This window comes from Astatotilapia calliptera, unplaced genomic scaffold, assembly GCF_900246225.1.
Source record: "Astatotilapia calliptera unplaced genomic scaffold, fAstCal1.2 U_scaffold_1, whole genome shotgun sequence".
NCBI classification, from domain to species: domain Eukaryota; kingdom Metazoa; phylum Chordata; class Actinopteri; order Cichliformes; family Cichlidae; genus Astatotilapia; species Astatotilapia calliptera.
This window is the reverse complement of record NW_020535618.1, coordinates 322,354-345,914: the sequence shown is the minus strand read 5'-3', so window position 1 is coordinate 345,914 and position 23,561 is coordinate 322,354. Positions and strand designations below refer to the sequence as shown.

The following is a 23,561-nucleotide window of genomic DNA, read 5'->3' as shown; positions in this document are numbered from 1 at the left end:
GTGTTCTCCATTCTTTAAGCACCGGTTTGAGCACCGTTTAAGCACCGGCACCGTTTCAAAAGTACCGGTTTGGCACCGGCATCGGATAAAACCTAAACGATACCCATCCCTAATCACGACCACAACAACCGTGAAAATAGTTGAATTTACACTGCTGGTCAATCACAGCTGCCTGATCAATGTTTTTCATTAGCAATTTAGCAAAGTTGATGGTGGTGGTGTGTCTGTGTGAGTGAAAGACAGAGAGGGAGAGAGAGCGACAGATTTTCTGTTATAACCTTCATTTTATGGAGGCACAGTGTGAGCACTCAGGTCGCATCAGAGCATCGGGCGGTATAGTGTGAGACCTGCATCGTGACCTACCAACTTCTAACCCCTGCGAGTCAATCGTGCAGTTTGAGCAGGAGCTGAATAACGTGACTGAAAAAATCGCACAGTGTTTGCCCAGCTTTAGGTGTACTGTCGTCCGAGACTTGCACCGCAGTGTCGGCGTTTGTTTCCCTGTTGGCCATGCTTCTTGTTGTGGTCATCTGTTGTCTTCCGGTATTTTCTCCTCAAGCGACCTTTCCTCGACCAATGAGATGAGCGGTAATCTGAATTGTCATACTCGAATTGTCATAAGTGTGCTGTCAGCTCATTGGTCACAAAGCAGGAGAGGGGCTGGGAATTATGTTTTCAAACAAAGCGTTAATTCCATAAACATTTATAGACTACTTTTGATTCTCACTGTATTACGGGACAAAGTGCGTCCCTTATTAGCTCAATACGGGACTTATTGAGCTAATAAGGGACACACTTTTAGTCCCATGTACCCTAAAAAAGTACACGGGACGTGTACTTTTGTTTCTAAATACAGGACGATTCCATTTTTTAAGGGACGGTTGGCAACCCTACAGTTGCTGCCTTAAAGCCACCAAAGGCAGATTGCAGTGCCAACGCCGAGTGACACACCTGCTGTCAGACCTGCAGGTTTATCCCTGTGCTGTTCTCATCTGTGTTAGAGTGAACACAAACTATTTTTTGGAGTTACATAAATAATTTGTGTGCCTTCTTATTTGATGCAGAGCACCGTTTTGTTCTGTAAATAGTTTGAAATGGTTATATAAAAAACATCTGAGCCTTGGCTGCACTTTTAGGTAAACCATAAAACTTTGTTTGCAAAACTTGTGCATATTTTTTTTAAAAATGTACAATTTCTATTTGCATTTCAAGTTATGAAAATCATTCGTTAAACATGCTTGTGGTTTTTACAGTCAAAAATATCACTTTCTACTCATGTTTTCAATTTTGTCTGAATTTAGATAAATTGTGCTGATACAATATGTCAAAATGAGTAAATAACAGATTGGCAAGATAAACAGTTTTTAAAGGTGAAATATAGAGGCCAAATCAAAAGTAGTCAGAAACGGCCAATTAAACCCTGGACACCAGAGGGTTAGAGGCTAAAAGCAACGTTGTCACCAAGTACTGTTTATATTTGTGTGTATTGCTGCAGCTTTTTTGAGTATTAACTTGGTGCCTTTGGGTGAAATAATGGTAATATGAGGGACCGATCCATATGGTCACAAAGAATAGCCACTTGTTTCTGTGCTACCAAAGTTCCCCGGCTTTCATTCAATTCAATGTGTTTATCGTCAGCACCGACACATTAAACGACTTAAACATTATAAATGTCTTCAAGCTCACACTGAGGCCTGTGGGGCACAATCAGCCACTCAGACAGTTCACACATTTATATGTGTATTTGTATATGAATATTTCATACTTTAGGCTGCCTGTTTATTTAAGGGAGATGAACAAAATACATTGGAATTGTACATAATAACATCACAGATGATAAATTCAATAGATTTTAAGTAGATGCTTGTGCATTCTTAAAGTCTTATATGTTGAATTGAACTATGTGATCTGTTCAAAGCCTCCCAGTCAGTGCTGTTCTCCATGCCTGTCTGACTGTACATGATGTTATTGGCACAAACACTTTAAAAGTGATCATTTAGGACTTCAGCAATAAAACAGTTTTATTGGCAATTAACTTAGAAAACAAACAAACAAACATCTGTCTCCTATTTTTTCTCACACAAGAAAGAAGCATCAATATCTGATGAGAAGACTTATTTATTTCTTTTTTGGTTTTTTTTTTTCAACAGGAGAAGAATATCCCTAACAAGTTGATTTGTTCACATTTTCACATCTTCATTTTTAAGTCAAATGTGCATTTTGAGTTTATACACTATGTATATAAGGCGACCGTTTCCTTTCGCAGTATTTTTGTGTGGTGCGTTTTTCTATGTCTTAACAAAAGGGGAACAAAGGTGTTTAAGATCACCTAGGATGATTTGTTTTAATTTTCACATGGTCTTATTGAGGTGATGCGAATTGAAACACACATTCTTGGTTTTTTTGGGCAGTGGCGGTGGGGGGGTTGGAAAAGCTTGAAAAAGTACCTTGAAAGTGTTTAAAAAGTGCTTGAATTTGACCCTGAGATAGGTGTCTGAACCCTGTTTTGAGCACCTGGCTCTTTTTGCTTCTCATTTGTAAACTCTCTCCATACTCTTTCACATGATTCTTGCATTGGTAGTTGACAAGGTTTTCCATGTTTGAGTCTGAGGTGGGAACCGGTTTCCTGCATAATTTGCATGGTACAGTTTTCTGGTCTGTGTCAGACTTTTCATAACGAGGCTACATGCCTCGTTTAGAAATAAGGTCCTGGATTTGTTCTGACTGATCTTTCTGTTTCTCATCATTTCAGTTCATTTTGAAAAATCTCAACAGGATCTTCAGTTTTATTGTGAAAGGTTTATGTGGGAAATAAACAAGCGGATGGCGGAGCCACACGCTGGGTTTACCGTCATTGTTGCTAACACCAACGCGTAAAAACAGTGGCTTCAAAATGATGAAAAAAACTGATCATAAACAGTTTATTTTACAAAACAAGCGATAGCGTGATATGAAACCATAGACGTTTTCATATCATCCGATGTATATCATTATATCGAACAGCCCTACACTTAACTCAGAGTACACTCAGTTGAACTTCGTCTGATCAGCTGTTTGGGACTTGAAAACTCAGATTTGCCGTTGAGTTTGTTGAACATGTTTCCTGAAAACGGGCATTTATCACCTCATAATTAGAACTGTCTCAGGGAAAGCCTGATCTTATATTTCATGACAGTTAAAGTTATCTGTACTCCTATTCTGTTGGTTCATTGTTTTGTTTTGTTGTTTATTAGTGTTTGTTGTGTTCACAATGTTCAAATAAAGATTTATTCAAACGTATTGTATTTTTTCTGAGGCGTAATCTCTTATACATGAAAGCAGCACAGCAGAGCGTTCTGTTGAATTTCACACACGTGCACACCTATCTTCAGAATACCTGCAGCAACATGCTCACAATGAGTCACCATTAAAAAGGGGCAAATAATAAAACAGTACAGAAAGCCAACAAGTCACTGCTAAGGCACTGGGAGTCTCCTGTTAGTGAGCAAACTGCAGTACAATCAAACAAAAACACCAAACTCAGCATAAAAACAAATTCTATCAACATAAAATGTGACCCTCCATTATGCCCATATGGAAAAGAAATAGTAAAAACATATATGATTTACTCAAGTATACAAAACATACAAGTTTCATTATATAATTTTTCAAGGAATCTTATATGTGTTTTCACTCTTGTATGCTTTTCATACAAGTTTCATACAAGACAGATAAAAACTTTATAAGATTTATATATATCTTTTCCATATGGGTGAACCCATGACCCAACCACCATCTGCAAGGAAAGCATGAAGAGAATTACTGCTACAACTGTATACCAATCCTGGCATACCTCAGCTGTTTCTCCCTGTCATAGCTATACAACAGTTACAAGAAATAGGAAATGGATTTTGGATTTGAGTTAAAGTGTCTCTTCGGTTTCATCTCAGTGAGTTTCAGTCTGTGCTTGTAACTGAACGATTATCTGCTGCAGTCTGAACGACCTGCCATTTTAAAGTCGGTCAAAGTTTGTTCGATCTCAAAAACATTTCCCATGAGCCTCAGGAAGTAGCTCACTGTGTGGTTACTGAGTGACAAAGTTAACAGCTTTCATCTCTTTGAATACAACAGTTACAGCTACTTTTAAGGAAACAGACAAGAGAAGGGAGGGAGGAGGACTTCATCTCACTTCCTGAATTTGAGTGAACATTTGACCAGAACTGAACTTCATGTTCAAAGACTCTGCAGTGATGACTTTACATTAGTGAAGTTTGTCAGTTAAAATGATAAATAAAGTATTTTTAGTGAAAGTTTTCACTGTTGTGGGAAAAAGTGCTTTCTCCTGCTGTGACCATTTGCTCTGAGTAAGTGTTACGTCTCTGGGCTGATCATCTATCAATCTGTTTTTAACTGTTTACAAAGCTTCATGGAAACGTGTTTGTTGTATTTTGAAGCAATGTAGTGACTTTGTGCAGCAGCCTTTAGAATATAATCAGTGATTCGTGGCTCCTTGAAAATTATCAGCAGCTGATTAATATTTCTATGGCAGGAGGAAAATACTAAATGTCTCTTCTTGTGCTTGCTAATGGTTTTAATCACTTTTCTACAGCAGTTTGAACCCATCAGAATGACGTGTTTGTGTGCTGGAGCATCTGTGAGAGTAACTATTATTGGTGTCAAAGCTCCCAACAAACACAACAAGCAGACGAGGAGCAGACAAAGGAAACAAAATGTCCATCGCTGTTTCTGTAAGAAGTCAGTCGAGCTCCAAGACTTTAATTTGAAAACTTCCTATGCAGTTATTCCAGGATTTCAAATGTTTCCAGGATTTCAAGTGTTTTGATGGTCTTGATGTTTAATACATCAAAACTCTTAACTACACCTAACAAAGAAAAACAGTTGATAGAGGCCACTTTCATCATCCAGGGTAAACTTACTTATAACTTTATGACTGCATTTTATTAATTTAGTAATTTAAAGAGTAAAAAGAAACTAAAAGAAAATTAAATATTTTAAAAGTGTCCACAAACTTGCCTCTGCCTGTTCTCCGTGTCACGGTTCAAATGAATTATTAGTTTCAGGAGTGGAACAGTTTTGAGAATTAGATTTATTTAATACTGTGTCTGAATGTGATTTATGACAAAGAGTGTTTAACATGTGCATATATGTGATCAGTGTGTGTATGAGACCTGCAGGTGAAGGTGCAGACAGCTGTGTTGTTGTTGTGTTTCTGGATGTAAAACAAAAGTACTTCACATTTAAAGCTTCACTTGGACTTGTGATCTGTTCATGTTGTCTATTCGTTATTCAGCTCACATGTGTATGATACAACTACAACTAAGTAAATTATTACTTAGTTTCATAAAAATCTCACTAATTTGTTTCTGCAGCACCAAACATGTCAAAGCATGCTGTAGTCAGAGCTTGTTAAGGTGTGATAGTTCTGAGTAAAAGGAAGGAAGCAGATAAAGCGGAGAGAAGAAGTTTTAAAGTCTTTGTTTTCTTCACAGTTCTCGGCGTCTCGTGTGCTTCTTCTTCTTTCTCTTCACACAAAGTCGTAGAAGTTTTCAGACGTGTCACAGCTGGATGTGAGGATGGGACCCACTTTCCTCTGTGAGCTGGGCCTATTCTGTCAGTGCATCACTTCTTCCTTTGATTCATTGACTGATGAACATGTTTTAGTAAAATGACAGAGTTTCAGTCATTTGCAGCATTTCAGTTCATGTTTTGTTCTCAACATGGTTGTTTGCAGACTGGATTAGATTTCAGTGCACTGACGCTGGTTTAGTTTATCTCAGAAAGGTTTGTTTCTTCATCAGTGATAATTTGATGCATTTTACATTAAATATATAATTTAAACCAATCGTAGCAGCCACTGGTAACACCAGGTGTGTTTGACTGATGCCATGTTTGAGTGAGTCTTCAGTTTGATGATGTGTGAAGTTTCTTCCTTTATTGCAGTTCTCTGTACGCTCCTCTGCAGCGGACACGCTCAAGGTGACTGAACAGTTTGCACTTTTATATATTTAGTAAATATTAATCTTAGTGCATCAATCTGAAACACTTTCCATTTCTGTTTTTATTTCTCAATATATTTATAAGTTTATGAACATGTCAGAACAGATTTTGATTTGTAAAGTACATAAAAGTGTTTCAGATCAATGATGTTGTGTTTGTGTTGGATTCTAGATGCTGTGCTAACTGTTGAACCCAGCTCGACCATTTTCATTGGAGAGACTGTTAGCTTCAAATGTGACATGAAGGAAGGAAAACACACTGACTGGGAATACAAACTCATGAAGGATGGTCAAGAGATGTTCAACTCCAACACAAACAAAGACCTCAGTGTAAAACTTGCATCTACAGTTCAGAGTGGTAAATACAGCTGCTCTGCTCACAGGATGAGATCACAGAAAACAAGGAACAGTAACATCGTCTCTGTAACTGTGACGGGTAAGTCGTCAGTGACATGTGCACTAAATAATGTTGTCATGGAAACTTGTTTCTGTTGCTGTAAAGCATAAACTTTAACCAGGAAACTGATTTTACCTGTTACATCACTCACAGTACACACAGTGATAAAATACTCACAGACTCTAAACTTTAAAACAAAGAAAAAGAAAAAACATGAAAAGTTTAAAGTGACTGATGTTTCTGTTATTTAAACCAAAAACCACACAGAGCTGTGAAACCATCATTGTGTGTCCTTCAGCAGTGACCTGTGTTAGTTTACATTAGTGTGACTGTTTCAGATCAGTGAATAATGCATTTTTCCTTTCCCCCTAACAGCAGGTAAACCCAGGGCCACACTGACTCCAGGATCAACTATCATACCAGTAGGGGGCAGTGTGACACTGGCCTGCTCTGTGGGGAGCTCTGCTGGCTGGAAATATGAGTGGTTCAGACATGACCAAAACACTGACGTTCAAATCAGAACAGATGATCAACAAAACAGAGTAATCAGAGTATCTCAAGGAGGAATCTACCGCTGCAGAGGAAGAAGAGGAAACCCAGTTTACTACACTGATAGAAGTGATGATGTCACCATTGAGATAACCTGTGAGTTCAGTCATTTTTGTTTAAAATTCACATTCAGACACACAGTGTTAAGTTTTCTCTGCTGAGCTGATGTTTCTGTTTGTATCTTAACTGTTAATAAACAGTTTCCAATAAGGTTGTTGTTAAAGGACGACCCAGCTGGCCTCAGATATTCAGCGGTGAGACGATCAGTCTGACATGTGAGGTGCAGGAAGGAGGTGAAACCACTGAGTGGGAGTATAGATGGAGAGGAGCCAAGCAGACCACACAGTGGACTCACAATAATTACTGGATATTCAGAGTTTCTGAGTCCAGCAGTGGAGACTACACGTGTAAGAGTCGACGCAGAGATGACTCATATTCTTCAACAGAGTGGAGTGAAGCCTTCAACTTGTCAGCATCAAGTAAGTGATGTTTGTTGTTGAGCTTCATTTTACAAACATAACAAGGATCAGCACAGGATGACATCAACCTGATTGTAGCCTCGTAGTTTGTCCGACACTTTGTGAATGTTTTGCTGGTACAATAATGTTGAGCTTTATTACCATCACCCCAGTAAGATGATGAAATAAACAAACATCATATGTGTCTATGAAAAGCACTTTCACAACTTTTTAAAATTTTTTTTATTAGCTTCATGTTTATTTCCATTTTTACTTTTAAATGTACAAAACAAATAATGACAAAACTACATCATCCCTATTTAAAAGTCTCATGGAAATTTTCTTCCAGCTGATAACATAAATAAAACACACACATACTTGATCTCAGTCACCATGATCGTGCTGCCCCTCAGCTTCCTGGTACATGCAAGTAAGCTTGAACATAAGTGATTTCCTTCCTTTTTAGAAAACCTGACCTCTAACTTTGACCTCGAGGTCACTGAGATTTGAACTTATCTGAGATTATTAGTAGATGTTCCTGAGTTATCGTAATCATGAACACAAGTGTCCAAGCCGCCTGCCCCGCCATTGAGCTGGGGACCCCAACGAATACCCCGTAAAGTGATGATGATGAAAAAAAGTGCTTTACTGTGAATATTGAGGGCTGATGCCAGTTTGACAGTATTCAGTATGATGTTTATATAATATTCAGAATATCTGCTCCTTATCTGCAACACTACCGCAGATTTCACAGTGGCTGCATCACCATCGTTCTTGTGAACACTGACACTTTTTAATTTTAGCGTGTTCAGTGCCGTCTTTACTCAAAGTGTAAAAACACTGAGACAAAACACTGTTTTAGCTTAGAGAAGCTCTATAAAGAGGAAGCTCGCTCTTCTTTGGACCCATTTTTCCACAAAATCATGTCTAGTACATGATTTTATACATCTGTGACAATGGGACACACCTCAGAGATTAACCCTTGGATGCACAACCTACCAGTACCTACACTCTTCCACGAGTGGGGTCAAAAATGACCCCAAATAGAAACAATGCATTTTGCTATAAACTCGGTTGTTATTCTTCAAAATCTTTAAAACAAAGAGTTGTAATATTTTCATATTTGAGTTGTTCCTCATAAAACATGTTTGTGACATGAGGCCCTTTGCATTTTTATTTATTTTTTCATTAATTTTAAGAAATTGCAGTTTTTGTATCACTTGTATCATGTTTGTATGCTTGCTCTGCATGTACTGGAGAAGCTGGGTCTTCCTTCTGAAATGCACAAGTTGTTCATCCACTGTAACACAATCACTGAGGGTGAATTTCTGCCTGCAGTTGACCAGGAACAGGTCCCATATGTAGCAGAAAGCTGCCATGTGGTTTGTTTTCAGTCGGTAGGCTCTGGTCCTCTTGTCCTCAAAGTGCAAGAAACGGCGAATATCTTTAAATCTTTGAATTGACATAGTGGCCTTGTACAATGGGTTATGCAGAGGACTCCCAAAAAACACACCGACTTGTACATCCCAGTTCTTCTCACTTCCTGCAAAAATGGTCAATCAAATGAAGGCCAGGAGCTTAAGTTTGATTACATTTTTCCACTCTTTTCCCCTGTCTGTGGCTACTCTTCATGCCTCCATGTTTGTGCATGTCAGCACCTCTTCTATTAAATTATCAGACATGAACATCTTCCATGCATCTATTGGGGAGACAGTACTAAACCCAGGTGCAAGCCCTGGCTGACTAATTCAGAATATTGTGGCTAGAGCAGTAAGATGGGCTCATTCTGCTAGACTCAATACCCATTTCCTCATCAGAGGACTCATCGGAGGACTCCTCTGTATCTGACTGGCCTTGTTCAGTGTGGGGGACAGTAGTCTGGGTCCTCCATATCTGAGATGTCAGATTCTGAGTCAGTGCCTCCGATGGGCTCTTCATCCCATCCGTCCTGGATCATTTGTAGGGCCACAGGGATTCTAGCTGACCTCATAGCAGCCATGTTACTTTAAATATTTAAAAAAAAAATCAGCAAGGACAATGTTTGAAATGCACAGGAAACTATAAACAGGGCTGCACATAAATGGTCCACAGTCGCACATTTGCTGTCAAAATAAAAGATGTGCACCAGATAAGAAGTTGGGACGCTCGTATGCGTACATTAGATGTTCTGGAGGACAGACATTTGTTCAGAACTCTAAAGATGTCAAAAAAGCAAGCCCCGTAAGCAATTACTTTGGTGTTCCTCCACTGCAAAGGAAGCGCGTATTCTATGAATTTCTGGGAATACTTTTATTTTGACAGCGAATGCATACTCGCGAACCACTTATGTGCAGCCCTGACTATAAATCGTGTATGTTACTGTGTAAAAATTAATTCTTGATCCATCAGAAGTGTAAGTGGGACAGTCAGAGTTGCTAAGAATGAAAGTTTCATAGAAGATTCCACAGGAACTGCTTGTGGAAGAGTGGGGTAGTGATACAAAAACTGCATTTTTTTTAATTCATGAAAAAATAAATAAAAATGCAAATGGCCTCATGTTACAAACATATTTTATGAGGAATACCTGGAATATGAATATATTACAACTTTTCATTTTAAAGATTTTGAAGAAAAACAACCCATGGGGTCATTTTTGACCCCACGTGTGCACCTAAGGGTTAAGAAGGCTACTAGACATTTTATTAGGTACACCTTGCTGGTACACTTATCATGGTGATTGAAGCAGAAATCTAATGTTTTCATTGTTGAGCTGGTTTATTGTGGCAGCCTAGAAACAGAGATGGTGACTCTGTGACGTCTGTGCAGCTGAAGTGGTGTAGAGAGCCCAGTGATGTGAACATAGTTTCTGCTGTATGCTGTGAATGTGAACACATCTCTAATGTGGAAACAACATTTTAAGACTGCGACAGACATTTTTTCCTCCACAGGGGACCGAACTGTTTGAAGGGATTTTCTTCATGGATTACATGTTTTTATACATTTTATCTCAGGAATGATGGATGAGTTTGTTTTATTAATGCAGTGATGTGTGAAATGTTGATATTAGTGTGTAAGTTATGAAGATATGTTTTTCTAATAGGGAGGGATGTTGATTTCTTCTGATGGTGTGGAAAGAAGATTGACTGATGCCAAATCAAAAAAAACTGCTGCAGTTAATAAATCATGTAATTACATGATAATACGTAATGAAGGCCAGAAGTGAAGAGTTAAAAGTCTTATAATTAAAGTGGTGCTATTTGAGATTTGTCTGTGCAGCTATGATGATCTGCTCCTGTGTGGTCTGACGTCTGAGTCTTACATTAGCGAGAATCTTCTGATGAATCTGTTGTTGGGAGCAGGAAGGCTTTAAGCAGAAAGGGAAAGAACTAGTTTATAAATGGAAATGCATTACAGAGCTGTGTGAGAGGAGGAAGTAGATGACACCAGCAATAACACTGCTGTAATGTTTTTACTACTAATTTCCCTGTTTAAACACTCATCCAATTGATGAAATAATAGAGGGTACATAATTGTCCTCTCACACCTGGACAACAACAACACCTACGCCAGAATGTGTCACGGTCCTGGGTCTTATGACCCAGTGTTTTGAGTTTTAGTTCATTTTGATGTTTATAGTTTATGTTAAGCCCTTCAGGTTTTCTAAGTTCATTTGTTACCATGTCTAGGTGATTTTAGTTCTTATTAATTCCCCCTCGTGTTTCCAACCCATGTTAAGTCTTCCCTGCTCTTCATGTGTTTCATGTCTGTGTCTTATGTTGTCAAGCTCTGGTTGTCATGTCTGCGTTTCATTATGTTTCCTGTTTTATTTTGGAAGGAGTCGTGTGTTCTTGGTTCTTTGTATTTAGCTTCACTGCTCCTGTCATTAGGTTCATGTTAGTCAGCTGCTTCCTCATGTGTCTCCACTTCCCCTGATCCCCTCATGTGTATTTAGTCTCTGTGTTTCATACAGTCTGTGTCGCGTCGTCTGTGTTACCACCCCTGTGTTCCGTATCTCTAGCCATAGCTTTTCCTTAGTTTATGTCCAGTTTAGGTTTCTGTTTGAACTGTTACTCTTATGCTGCCTTCACTCTGTTTTGTTCCTTTCATCAGCCATAATAAACGGCTCGCTTTTGTTTAAATCCACTCCTGCATCCTCGCCTGTGTTCGCACCTGGGTCCACCACACACATTTCCGCACGGTCTGCCTCCGCAGACCATGACAGAATGCTGTTTATAGACTTCAGTTCAGCATTCAATACAATCCACCCCTCACAACTCATCAGGAAACTGACAGACCTGGGCATCAGTTCCCTCATCTGCAAATGGTTACTGGACTTCCTGACCAACCGCCCCCAACATGTCCGGCTGGATAACCGCTGATCATCTACCATCACAATGAACACCAGTGTACCACAAGGCTGTGTGATGAGCCCTTTCCTCTAATCCCTCGTCACCCACGACTGCAGACCTGCTGATGGTTCCAACACCATCATTAAGTTTGCAGATGACACCACGGTGATTGGCCTCATCAGTGACAACGATGAGGCCGCCTACAGGGAGGAGGTGGATCGTCTGGCCGAGTGGTGCGACAGAAACAACCTGCTGCTTAACACCGAGAAGACCAAGGAGCTCATCGTGGACTACAGGAGGAATGCTCACCCACATCCACCCATCCACATTAAGGGGACGGCTGTGGAGCGTGTGAGCAGCTTCAAGTTCCTGGGAGTCCACATCTCCGAGGATCTCACCTGGACGACCAACTGCTCCAAGCTGGTCAAGAAGGCTCACCAGCGCCTCTCCTTCCTGAAGACTCTGAGGAAGAAACTGCCCAGCGCATCGCCGGAGCTCCACTTCCTGCCATAAAGGACATCTACAGGAAGCGGTGTCTGAAAAGGGCTGGGAAAATAATCAAAGACCCCAGTCACCCATCACATGGACTCTTCACCCTCCTGCCCTCTGGGAGGCGCCACAGGAGCCTCCGGACTAAGACCACCAGGTACCAGAACAGCTTCTTCCCCACAGCTGTCAGACTCCTGAACTCTGCCTCCTGACATCTGACCCACGTTAACTCATGGACTGAACATACACACACCCACAATGGACAACTGTACCCTCAAACACACAATAATAACATGGACTGAACACCACTCACAACCACTAGCACTTTATATAGCCTCTTAACTGCACTGCTGTATAGTTCTGTGTAAATAATAATTCTGTACAATACAATAATTTTTAATCCTACAACTGTTTATAACCTGCATAATTCATATTTCTGTATAGTTTTTCATATTTATATCCTGTTCATAGCCTGTACATACTTATAGTTATAGAATATTCATAACATACCTTCATACCGTGTACATTATAACATACCATAATAGACCCATTTCTGTAATATACTTACATATCTATACTATTGCTAATATATATTGTAATATATCTATATCACTAAAGCACTTCTGGATGGATACAAACTGCATTTCATTGCCTTGTACCTGTGCATGTGCAATGACAATAAAGTTGAATTCTATTCTATTCTATTCTAATTATAAAAATGTTGGTATTAAAATGTACCATTGTGCAATTAATTTTGCGTACTACTCACAGAACGCACAAAAATAAAAAAAATACTTTGATGGGTCTGTCTAGCACAGGCCCACCGCTGGAGCGAGACAATTTAACTACACAGCAAAAGCATTGAACACCAAGTAGGCAAAGTTGTTTGTGTTACTCATGCATGAGGGAGACCGGACCGGAGCCAGATGTCGTTCCGCCCAATTGACCTCCGTTGGACTCTCAGCCCTGTAGCACTCCTTTTATTGTGGTTACATGAATATGCATAGATTCATTAACATTCATTAACATATGGCGTTTCACATAGATATACAAGTGTGTGTGTGTGTGGTCAAGATGTGAACCTGTGAAGACTCCCCAAAGCTGGTGCCAGGAGTCTAGCGGTCCATCTAAACAAAAGGCTCTTATACTTAACCAAATACAGAGTAGGTGTCCTCCTATACCATAAATCAGTAAGTGGAGATATAACCTCTCTCCTGACCTTAAGTTGTGTGTGCATGCCTGAGTGTTCTTGGAGGCACACAGAGTCTCCACAGACTACTACGGATCAAACCTCTATCAATCTACAACTAATTATAAAACTCTAAGCATATACGAGTAAATATTTCTAAGCATAAATGACAATCCATTTTTTTCCTTTTCTTCTTTTTCCTAACAGCAGGTAAACCCAGGGCCACACTGATTCCAGGATCAACTATCATACCAGTAGGGGGCAGTGTGACACTGACCTGCTCTGTGGGGAGCTCTGCTGGCTGGAAATATGAGTGGTTCAGACGTGACCAAAACACTGAAGTTCAAATCAGAACAGATGATCAACAAAACAGAGTAATCAGAGTATCTCAAGGAGGAATCTACCACTGCAGAGGAAGAAGAGGAAACCCAGTTTACTACACTGATAGAAGTGATGATGTCACCATTGAGATAACCTGTGAGTTCAGTCATTTTTGTTTTGTTTGTCATGTTTGTTGTTGAGCTCCATTTTACTTACTTTTTGATTGTGATTTTTTACCCAATGAATTAGATGTAAGATATTAAAAATGGGCAGGACAATGTTTTACGATAAGGGAATTCTTAGGGACTTCCAATCAATAAAAGATCAATACCAGTTAAGTAAAACGGATTTTTTAAGGTTCTTACAAATTAGGCATCATCTATATAATTTTATACCTAAGAGAACAGATCTTTTCTCTTTACCTGTTTTGAATATATTTGTCAAGGCTTATCAGGCTGACACAGGCCTTAAGGTGATCTCTAGACTGTATAAGGGTATACAAGAGGTTAAGAAATGGAATACTACCTACATCAAAAAAAAAATGGGGAAGTGAAACAAATATAGCAATATCAAATAACATTTGGTATGAGCAGTGCGCTTTTCAGTGGAGAATTTCTAGTTCTAATACATGGAGATGTTATGGTTGGAAGAGTATCTGTAGGTTTTTTATTACCCCTGCACAAAGTAAATATTATTTCAATCACTCTAATTGCTGGAGAAACTGTGGGGCCCAAGGAGTAAAACACTTCCACCTGTTTTGGTCTTGCCCAAGGATCAACATTTTTTGGGTATTGATCCACTCCGAGTTGCAGATTATTTTTGGTATGCAGCTTCCCTTTAACTGGGATGAACTTTTGTTTGGATATTTATACTCAGTAAATGTAGATAAAATGTCTAAGCAGTTGTATGGTATCCTGAGTCTGGCTGCCTGTAAAACTATCACCAAGAAATGGCTTAGTGCGAAAATTCCATCACTGGATGACTGACACGAGACTGTATATGGGATGTTTAAAATGGAAAGAATTACCTTCATTAAAAGACTCCAGTTTGATATATTTAGTGATATTTGGGGTAAATGGAAACATTACATTTGGTTAAGGAGACCCGATCTTGTTTGAATCTCTGTAACTATGTATGCCACATTTTTTGAATTGTTATGTGTTTATATGTATATGTTAGTATGTATGAGACTATAGGCGAACACATATGTAAGTAGGTATGTGTATGTATGTCTAAGAATATGGGTGTGTGAGCAGAGATGTGCAGTAACGCGTTACTGTAATCTGATTACTTTTTTCAAGTAACGAGTAAAGTAAGGGATTACTATTGCAAAAACGGTAATTAGATTACTGTTACTTTCCCGTAGGAACGCTGCGTTTCTGCGTTACTAAAACCGTGATTTTTTGCGAGAATGTCTCACGACAGTGACGTAAGCGAGTGCGCTGTTAGTGACAACAGCTGTGTGCAGATCAACAATGGATCACATATCGATTGTGGGAGAGAGTATGAGCGTGCAGCGCAGTGTTGGGGAGTAACGGAATACATGTACCGCCGTTACGTATTTAAAATACAAAATATGAGTAACTGTATTCCGTTACAGTTACCGTTCAAAAAGGTGGTATTCAGAATACAGTTACTTTGTTGAAATAAATGGATTACACTGCAGTACTTTCCTGTTTCATATTGTCGCGGGTCAGGACTGTTTGGTTTTGTTTGACAACTACGTTCTGTTGTTCCAGGCAGCAGCGTTACGGTTGCCATGGTTACAGGGCGACGCTCTCTCTCTCTCTCTCTCTGCGACTGTGTGTTTCCTGGGTGAGAGAGCGCCTTTTCGTTGTTGTTGTTGTTGTGCTAAGCTAACAGGCAGAATGCTACAAGCATAGCTCTAAAGAATGTAGCATCATGGACAGTGTAGTCCGTGTTGCAGGGAGAATGGACTGCCATACACGTTATGTGTCTGTGAGCGCGAGGAGGGAGAAAAAGGGGAGTGGAAAGGTACGAGTTGTCGTCGAGCAAAAACGGGAGCTGGAAGCATGTAAATATAATAATAACCACTTCAGCCAAGAAGAGAGCCTGACGAGCCCAGTTGTAAGTAAGCTATTAAGACTCGACTGTACACTGTGTTCCGTTGGAGCAGCCTTTCAACGCCTCTCTCTGTCTCTCGCAAGAAAAGTTGACCCACACAACAAATAATAATAATAATAATGGATTGGATTTATATAGCGCTTTTCAAGGCACCCAAAGCGCTTTACAATGCCACTATTCATTCACTCTCACATTCACACACTGGTGGAGGCAAACTATGGTTGTAGCCACAGCTGCCCTGGGGCAGACTGACAGAAGCGAGGCTGCCATATCGCGCCATCGGCCCCTCTGGCCAACACCAGTAAAGCTAAAGTAAAGCTATTTTTCGGCTACGAGCCGACAGGGACCCCGCCGTATTAGTCAGAGGTCCCTTTACTACAGTTCGGAGTCGCGGACCTTCAGTAATAGTAATAAATCACACAGCAACAGTACATTCACGTTGTTGTAAAAAGCACGATAATATATTAAGTAATCCAAAGTATTCAGAATACATTACTGTCATTGAGTAACGTAACGGAATACGTTGCAGAATACATTTTGGGGCATGTATTCTGTATTCTGTAATGGAATACATTTTAAAAGTAACCTTCCCAACACTGGTGCAGCATTTAAAGTGTGGAAGCACTGACCTTACTTTGAGTTTGATTCCATAAAAAGTGACAAAAACATTAGTGTCCGTTGTGCGTGGGAAGAAAACTTCTTTTTACAGCGAAAAAAACCCTAAACTTCCAAGCAAGCACCGAGTGCGCAACGACGTAATGGGAAATTCACAGAGCTGCCATATCCTTCCACTGACCGCTGCGGCACACCTGCACCAGGGTAAACCTCCGCCTACCACAGTCCTGCTTTACAGGTGAAAATAGAGCAACAGGACCGCTGAGTCTTTGACTTTATTTATTTTCTGCTGTGTTTTACTTGCATCTATTTGAAAGAGTGAGTGTAAACACAAAAAATATTTTATTTTATGTGCTGGAATGTGTAGAAAATAGTTTTTCAAATGCCCGGTATGCCCGATGGCCAGTCCAGCTATGGTAATGACTATCAAGTAGTCATGGGACTAAAAACCAATGTGGTGGCGACTGTCATGCCTGGTGTGATCCCATTATGAGATCATTTCTAGTGTTTCTTTTTTTCTGTCCCTTAGTCATCGAAGGTGTTTTGTTTTTTGTTTTTTTTTACTTGTAAAGCTGTTCACACCAGATGATCTTTATATAAATAACATTAAAGTTTGGTTTTTTTCAAAAAAAAAAAAAAAAAGAGATAACCTGTGAGTTCAGTCATTTTTGTTTGTCATGTTTGTTGTTGAGCTCCATTTTACAAACGTAACAATGCACAGGAACAATTCCGTAGTCTACAAAGTATGTTACATTGTTTTTAAAATATATGCAGCAAACATTTTTACAGACACTGTTGTAGAACAGGGATTTCTGAGATGATCATATCATTTTACATTTTATCTTTAGGTGTTTTGTTACGTGCAGCTTGTCACATGAACAAATAATTTGTTTCCCCTCTTTGTTAAATCTAAGAAAAATGCTAAATATAGAATCAGAACCAGAAAAGATTAAATTGCCAAGCAATTGATCAGATTTACAATATTAGGAAATTTCTGCTGTACTTAGTGTGAAATATATTATAAGATGAACACTTAAATAGATAAATAAATAAAATAAATAAATAAATAAATAAATAACAGTTTGACAGGAATACAAAAGCATGTTTGTACCAGCAAAATGATTTCAATAGAGTTTTTAATTTAGCTGAACACTTGGCACATCTCAGCATGGTGTCCAGGCTGTCCGGCAAAAATCTGAGAACACTCGATAAAAATAAATGAAGAGTTGGGAGGACTAAAAAACTACAGCAGTGACTGAAGGTCACATCCTTAAGAAATAAAAAATCCAAAGCCCTTGAACATATTTATTGTCTTTAAAGCAGCTTCTGAATTATTGAATTCTAGAGTTTGTGTTTCTTATTTACAACAGCTGTGCTCAGTTCGGAGAGCTCTTCATTTCTAATGACCGTTGGACTCATTTCTGGAATCACATTTATTGTCCTCCTGCTCTTGCTGTATTACTGCATGAAGTCCAAAGGTGAGACTTTTTGTTCCTCTGATCTCAGAGATTTTACTCTTTAAATATTTATGTGCACAGACACATCATGCATTCCTGGAGTTGGAACTGTTGTATAACATGTATAAAAGATAACCATGTAAAAGCAAATGTCTTCTTTTAAGTGTTTAATAAAGGTTCAGCTGATGACCAGAGGGTCAGTCAGGATGAAGATCAGCAGCAGGTGTACTCGTCTCTTCTTCATGGTTAGCTTTTCATGTAGTTTAAAAGATTCTGATGCTCTTTGCAACAAACTGCTGCAGTTGTAACACTGCTGAATTAAACAAAGTTAATAACAGCATTTAATATAAACGTTACTGATGAGAATACTTGATAATAGTAATGATAAGTAGAATAATTTTCTTTGACCTGCAGGTGATCGTTGTGTCTATGAGACAATCCCAGGCTCTAAAAGCGCTGACACTGGTACAGTATAAACTTTAATTCATTCACAGCTCATGGAGGCTGTTATAAAATAACTGTGATTATTAAAATAAATAATGTTATTTCAGGTCAAATAGAAGGTGATTCATGTGTGAATCAGCTCAAAGTGATTAACAAGACACGTGAGTATCCAACATAAAATATATTACATTTGCAAAACTGTTTGTTTTTTAAATGCTTTCATTTCATGACCTCAACAGAGCACCGTGTTGACCCAGAGGAGAGCTCTGACTATTGTAATGTCAATCCAAATTCAACCCCAGGTATGAAATCTTTACAGGAGCTCTTTAACTGTTTTATCTGCTCTCTCAGTGTGTTTCACTTGTTTCAGTTAAATTAGACGATAATTTTAATGTCCTGTAGATCTGTTTCAGGCTGAGAGGACATTTTACAGTTTTATGCTGTTGAGCATAGATGCACAGAAAGAGAGCATTCATTTAATGTGCTCTGAATATAACTGACTGTGTCTCATAGATACTACCCCAGCCTTCCTCTTTAGGAAGCTGGGTGACCTGTGTGATGGTCCAGTGGGTTCTTCCTGGGGAAAGTGATTCTTTCTGTTTGAATTACACATCTTTTTAGAATTGCATTTTGTTAACTTTTGTCTGTTTTTGTTTTATACCTTGTGAAGCACTTTGTGATCTTTTATCAAGAAATGTGCTATATAAATAAAATTTTACTTACTTACTTACTTAATTATGCGAGCCATGAGACGTAACAGTAGGTGGAGCTTCTCCTTGTGACTGAAGAGCCACTTTGGTGGCCACTAAGAGCCACGCCTGGGTGGAGGGGACTGATAGGACGAGGATATACAGAAAGATTTGCTAAAGCAGATAATGAAAGAAATGAGTGTGAAATAGTAAATCTGTGTGGACTAAAACCTGTTTTTATAAACTCCTTTAATCCAGCTTTTATTGATTATTTTTATTGCTTTCTCTAGAATAATGAAACTGCACACATAATGTAGTGCATGTCAGAGGGCAGCGTATATCATTTACACACATGTGCATGAGTCTGTTTCACAGCTGTTTGTTATGATTTTGTTTCAGGTCCATAAAGAGCAGCTCACCATCAACAGAACGAGGAAAGTGACTGATGACAACAGCTTCTGTTGAGGAGACAATATGACAGGTTTTACATCACATTATAGCCAAACGTCTAAAATATTTTTAAAATTTGTCTATTTATTTATCTGGGAGCATTTATAGCTTTTATAGAAAATATATAAAATGTAGATTGCGTAACATTTGATGCAGCAAGAAAACATTTGAAACATGATGTTTAGCAGCTAATAATCTGGTTTTAAATTCAGCTTTTGCTGTGTTAAAGGCAGGTAACAGTGAATATTATTGCTGTATGTGACCTCCTACATTATATCAGACTTAATGATGCAACACATGCTGTATGGATTTGAATGTATCAGTGAATGTATTTTGTATGTGTGTGTTTTTATTTCTAGCTATGAGCAGCATTTCTGTTGTATCCTACATCATGTTTGCAAAATAAAACTCAAAACCAAAGGTTTATATTAAGCTTTTATTTAAATTATGCACTATGAACACAGACAATTATAATTACATTGAAGCTTAATCAACACACTTATTGGTTCCTTGAAATGCTGCTAATGATATTTTGTGTTAAAGTGTAACAGGACAAGCAGCAAAGTCAGCTTTTTGTCACATTTCTACTTTCCGTCCTCCTCTTCTTCTTTCGTCTTCAACAACTGTGCTGTAAAAATGTCCAAACTTTGGCACAATGATGAACGGATGAGGCTTTATTTACTTAATTATAGTTTTTTTTTATCATTGTAGCACTGTCAATAGATTAGGAACAGTGTTATGACTTAAAAAAATAATTTTCAAAATAAGGCACCACTGATTCTTTGGAATTTAGTCTAAGTCAAAGAAGACGTTACTATCTGTCTATAAAACCAGTCAAATTGAACCCCACAGTTATATTTTTGGGGGGTTGGTAATATTGTATTTCTATTTTATGTTCACACCAAGCCCCTGCATGTCCTCCTTGACTACGTCCAAAAATCTTCTCTCTGGTCTTCATCTGTGCCTTCTGCCTGGCAGCTCCATCGTCAGCATCCTTTGTCCAAAATATCCCCCATCCCTCTTCTGCACATGTCCAAACCATCTCAGCCTCGCCTCTCTAACTTTGTCTCCAATCCACTCAACCCAGGCTGTCCCTCAGATCTGCTCACTCACTCCCAGTGAAAATCTGGTTGCTTCACTGAATACAAACATTACAGCAGCAGCAGGGGGAGATAATATATTTAAAGAAAAGACACCACTAGTGAGCAAGCAACTGTAGACCAGTATTGAAGTACATTCCAGTTTCCTTAATCACCACAAATATTTCATGTACGTTTCTTATAAATATATATGTGTTAAATGGGTTAATAATGTCTATTTAAGTGCTTTCTGTGATTATTATTATGTTGCCTTGACATAAAAACCTCCCTCTGCTGTTATTGCAGTTTACTACAACTTACTGCAACATCTGGGTGGACCAGTGTGTCTAGTATACATTATGGTGTGATATCAGGTTGAACCAGGGGAGGCCCATATATAGAGGCGGCCACAACCATAAAAATACACCACTGGTCAATGTTTTTGAACACCCCAATTTTTCCAGTTGGACTTAAAAATATATCGTGGAATCAATTTATAGACCAACATGTCTTCTAAACTTTAGACTCATCAAAGTAAACACCTCTGGCAGATATGACAGCTGAACACGCTTGTGGCATTTTTTCTACAAGAGAAATCAAATATTCTTCAGAAAGTTCTTCTCATATCTGTTACAGATGTTCCCATAAATGTGTGTCACTTGTAGGTTGCTTTGCTTTCACTCTTCTGTCCAGTTCATCCCAAACCAGCTTGATGGGGTTAAAGTTTGGATACTGTGCTGGACACTCCATGTTTTCAAGCTTACCATCTTCTTTTTTCCTGAGGTAGTTCTGGCATAGCTTGGACTGTCGTTCAGCTTTTATGAACCCTGACCAACTAGGTACCTACCAGAGGGAATTGCATGGTGGTGCAGAATGCTGTGGCAGCTGTTTTGGTTCAGGGTGCCTCTCATTCTGCACAAGTCACCGACCCTGGGTCCAGCACACAGCCGGAGACCATCACGCTTCTTCCTCCATGTTTGACACTTGATGCCACACACTGTGGCTGTTCTGTGTTGCAGTTCTGTAACTATGCAAACTGTGTTTGAGCACTTTAAACAGGCCAGAGTGTCTGGATTTTCAGCAGGCTCCACCACTGTTTCTGCTTAAGGCTCAGCACCCCTCCTGACCCAGCACAGATTTAAACCATACAGAGTGGAGGCTGATTGGCCCAAAGAAGGTGGGCAAGAAGATGATTGGACTAGAGTAATGATGTAAGTATAGAGACTGACAGTGATAGTGATGCAGAGAACAGAAAGGCAGACTAACAGCCAGGAAAGCAGATGACTGATTACAGATCTTCCTTACACATAGGCAGCTCAACTTACACATAAGCTTCATTTACAATTATCGTATTGCAGCTTAACCAAAGAGTCACTGATTTAATGATATTTTTCTTTAAATCTGCTAAGTTAATAGGTGTAAGTGGAGGCCAAGCAACGTAACCAGGTTCTTCTTCCTCTTCTTCTATCAGGCCCATGAAGTGTGCTGTACAATGGTTTGAACGATGGCACACTGATGTTGGGACTAACGTTGAAGTCTAGCACAACACACTTACACCTCACCAGGAAACCTAACAAGAAGCAAAAATGTATTTAGAGCATTCATACAACATCTGTTTCCAGCTGTGCTCTGCTATCCAACAATCAGACTGACAGTGTTTGTCTGTAGTCAGCCTAAAGAATTGTAATGTCTGGATTTACTCTGATTACTAATTCTCAAACAGTTTATGGAAACCTCCTACAGTATTTTCAGGAAATGGATTTTGGATTTGAGTTAAAGTGTCTCTTCAGTTTCATCTCAGTGAGTTTCAGTCTGTGCTTGTAACTGAACGATTATCTGCTGCAGTCTGAACGACCTGCCATTTTAAAGTCAGTCAAAGTTTGTTCGATCTCAAAAACATTTCCCACGAGCCTCAGGAAGTAGCTCACTGTGTGGTTACTGAGTGACAAAGTTAACAGCTTTCATCTCTTTGAATACAACAGTTACAGCTACTTTTAAGGAAACAGACAAGAGAAGGGAGGGAGGCGGACTTCATCTCACTTCCTGAATTTGAGTGAACATTTGACCAGAACTGAACTTCATGTTCAAAGACTCTGCAGTGATGACTTTACATTAGTGAAGTTTGTCAGTTAAAATGATAAATAAAGTATTTTTAGTGAAAGATTTCACTGTTGTGGGAAAAAGTGCTTTCTCCTGCTGTGACCATTTGCTCTGAGTAAGTGTTACGTCTCTGGGCTGATCATCTATCAATCTGTTTGTAACTGTTTACAAAGCTTCATGGAAACGTGTTTGTTGTATTTTGAAGCAATGTAGTGACTTTGTGCAGCAGCCTTTAGAATATAATCAGTGATTCGTGGCTCCTTGAAAATTATCAGCAGCTGATTAATATTTCTATGGCAGGAGGAAAATACTAAATGTCTCTTCTTGTGCTTGCTAATGGTTTTAATCACTTTTCTACAGCAGTTTGAACCCATCAGAATGACGTGTTTGTGTGCTGGAGCATCTGTCAGAGTAACTATTATTGGTGGCAAAGCTCCCAGCAAACACAACAAGCAGACGAGGAGCAGACAAAGGAAACAAAATGTCCATCGCTGTTTCTGTAAGAAGTCAGTCGAGCTCCAAGACTTTAATTTTAAAACTTCCTATGCAGTTATTCCAAGATTTCAAATGTTTTGATGGTCTTGATGTTTAATACATCAAAACTCTTAACTACACCTAACAAAGAAAAACAGTCGATAGAGGCCACTTTCACCATCCAGGGTAAACTTACTTATAACTTTATGACTGCATTTTATTAATTTAGTAATTTAAAGAGTAAAAATAAACTAAAAGAAAATTAAATATTTTAAAAGTGTCCACAAACTTGCCTCTGCCTGTTCCCCGTGTCACGGTTCAAATGAATTATTAGTTTCAGGAGTGGAACAGTTTTGAGAATTAGATTTATTTAATACTGTGTCTGAATGTGATTTATGACAAAGAGTGTTTAACATGTGCATATATGTGATCAGTGTGTGT

At 38.9% G+C, this 23,561-nt stretch overlaps 1 protein-coding gene and 1 long non-coding RNA gene across 2 annotated transcripts; both read left to right on the top strand.

Moving 5' to 3' along the window:
- The first annotated feature begins 5,496 nt into the window (after positions 1-5,496).
- LOC113017241 (uncharacterized) lies at positions 5,497-6,197 on the top strand. The gene is made up of 3 exons (XR_003271427.1): positions 5,497-5,610; positions 5,941-5,976; positions 6,169-6,197. It is a non-coding gene; the product is annotated as an uncharacterized LOC113017241 (long non-coding RNA).
- Positions 6,198-6,236: 39 nt separating this feature from the next.
- LOC113017278 (uncharacterized) lies at positions 6,237-19,877 on the top strand. Its single transcript, XM_026160452.1, has 9 exons — positions 6,237-6,432; positions 6,769-7,038; positions 7,143-7,421; positions 17,798-17,905; positions 18,049-18,129; positions 18,299-18,349; positions 18,436-18,489; positions 18,568-18,630; positions 19,417-19,877. The coding sequence occupies exons 1-9, from the start codon at positions 6,237-6,239 to the stop codon at positions 19,422-19,424; spliced, it is 1,110 nt and encodes a 369-aa protein (XP_026016237.1). The 3' UTR covers positions 19,425-19,877.
- Positions 19,878-23,561: the final 3,684 nt, after the last annotated feature.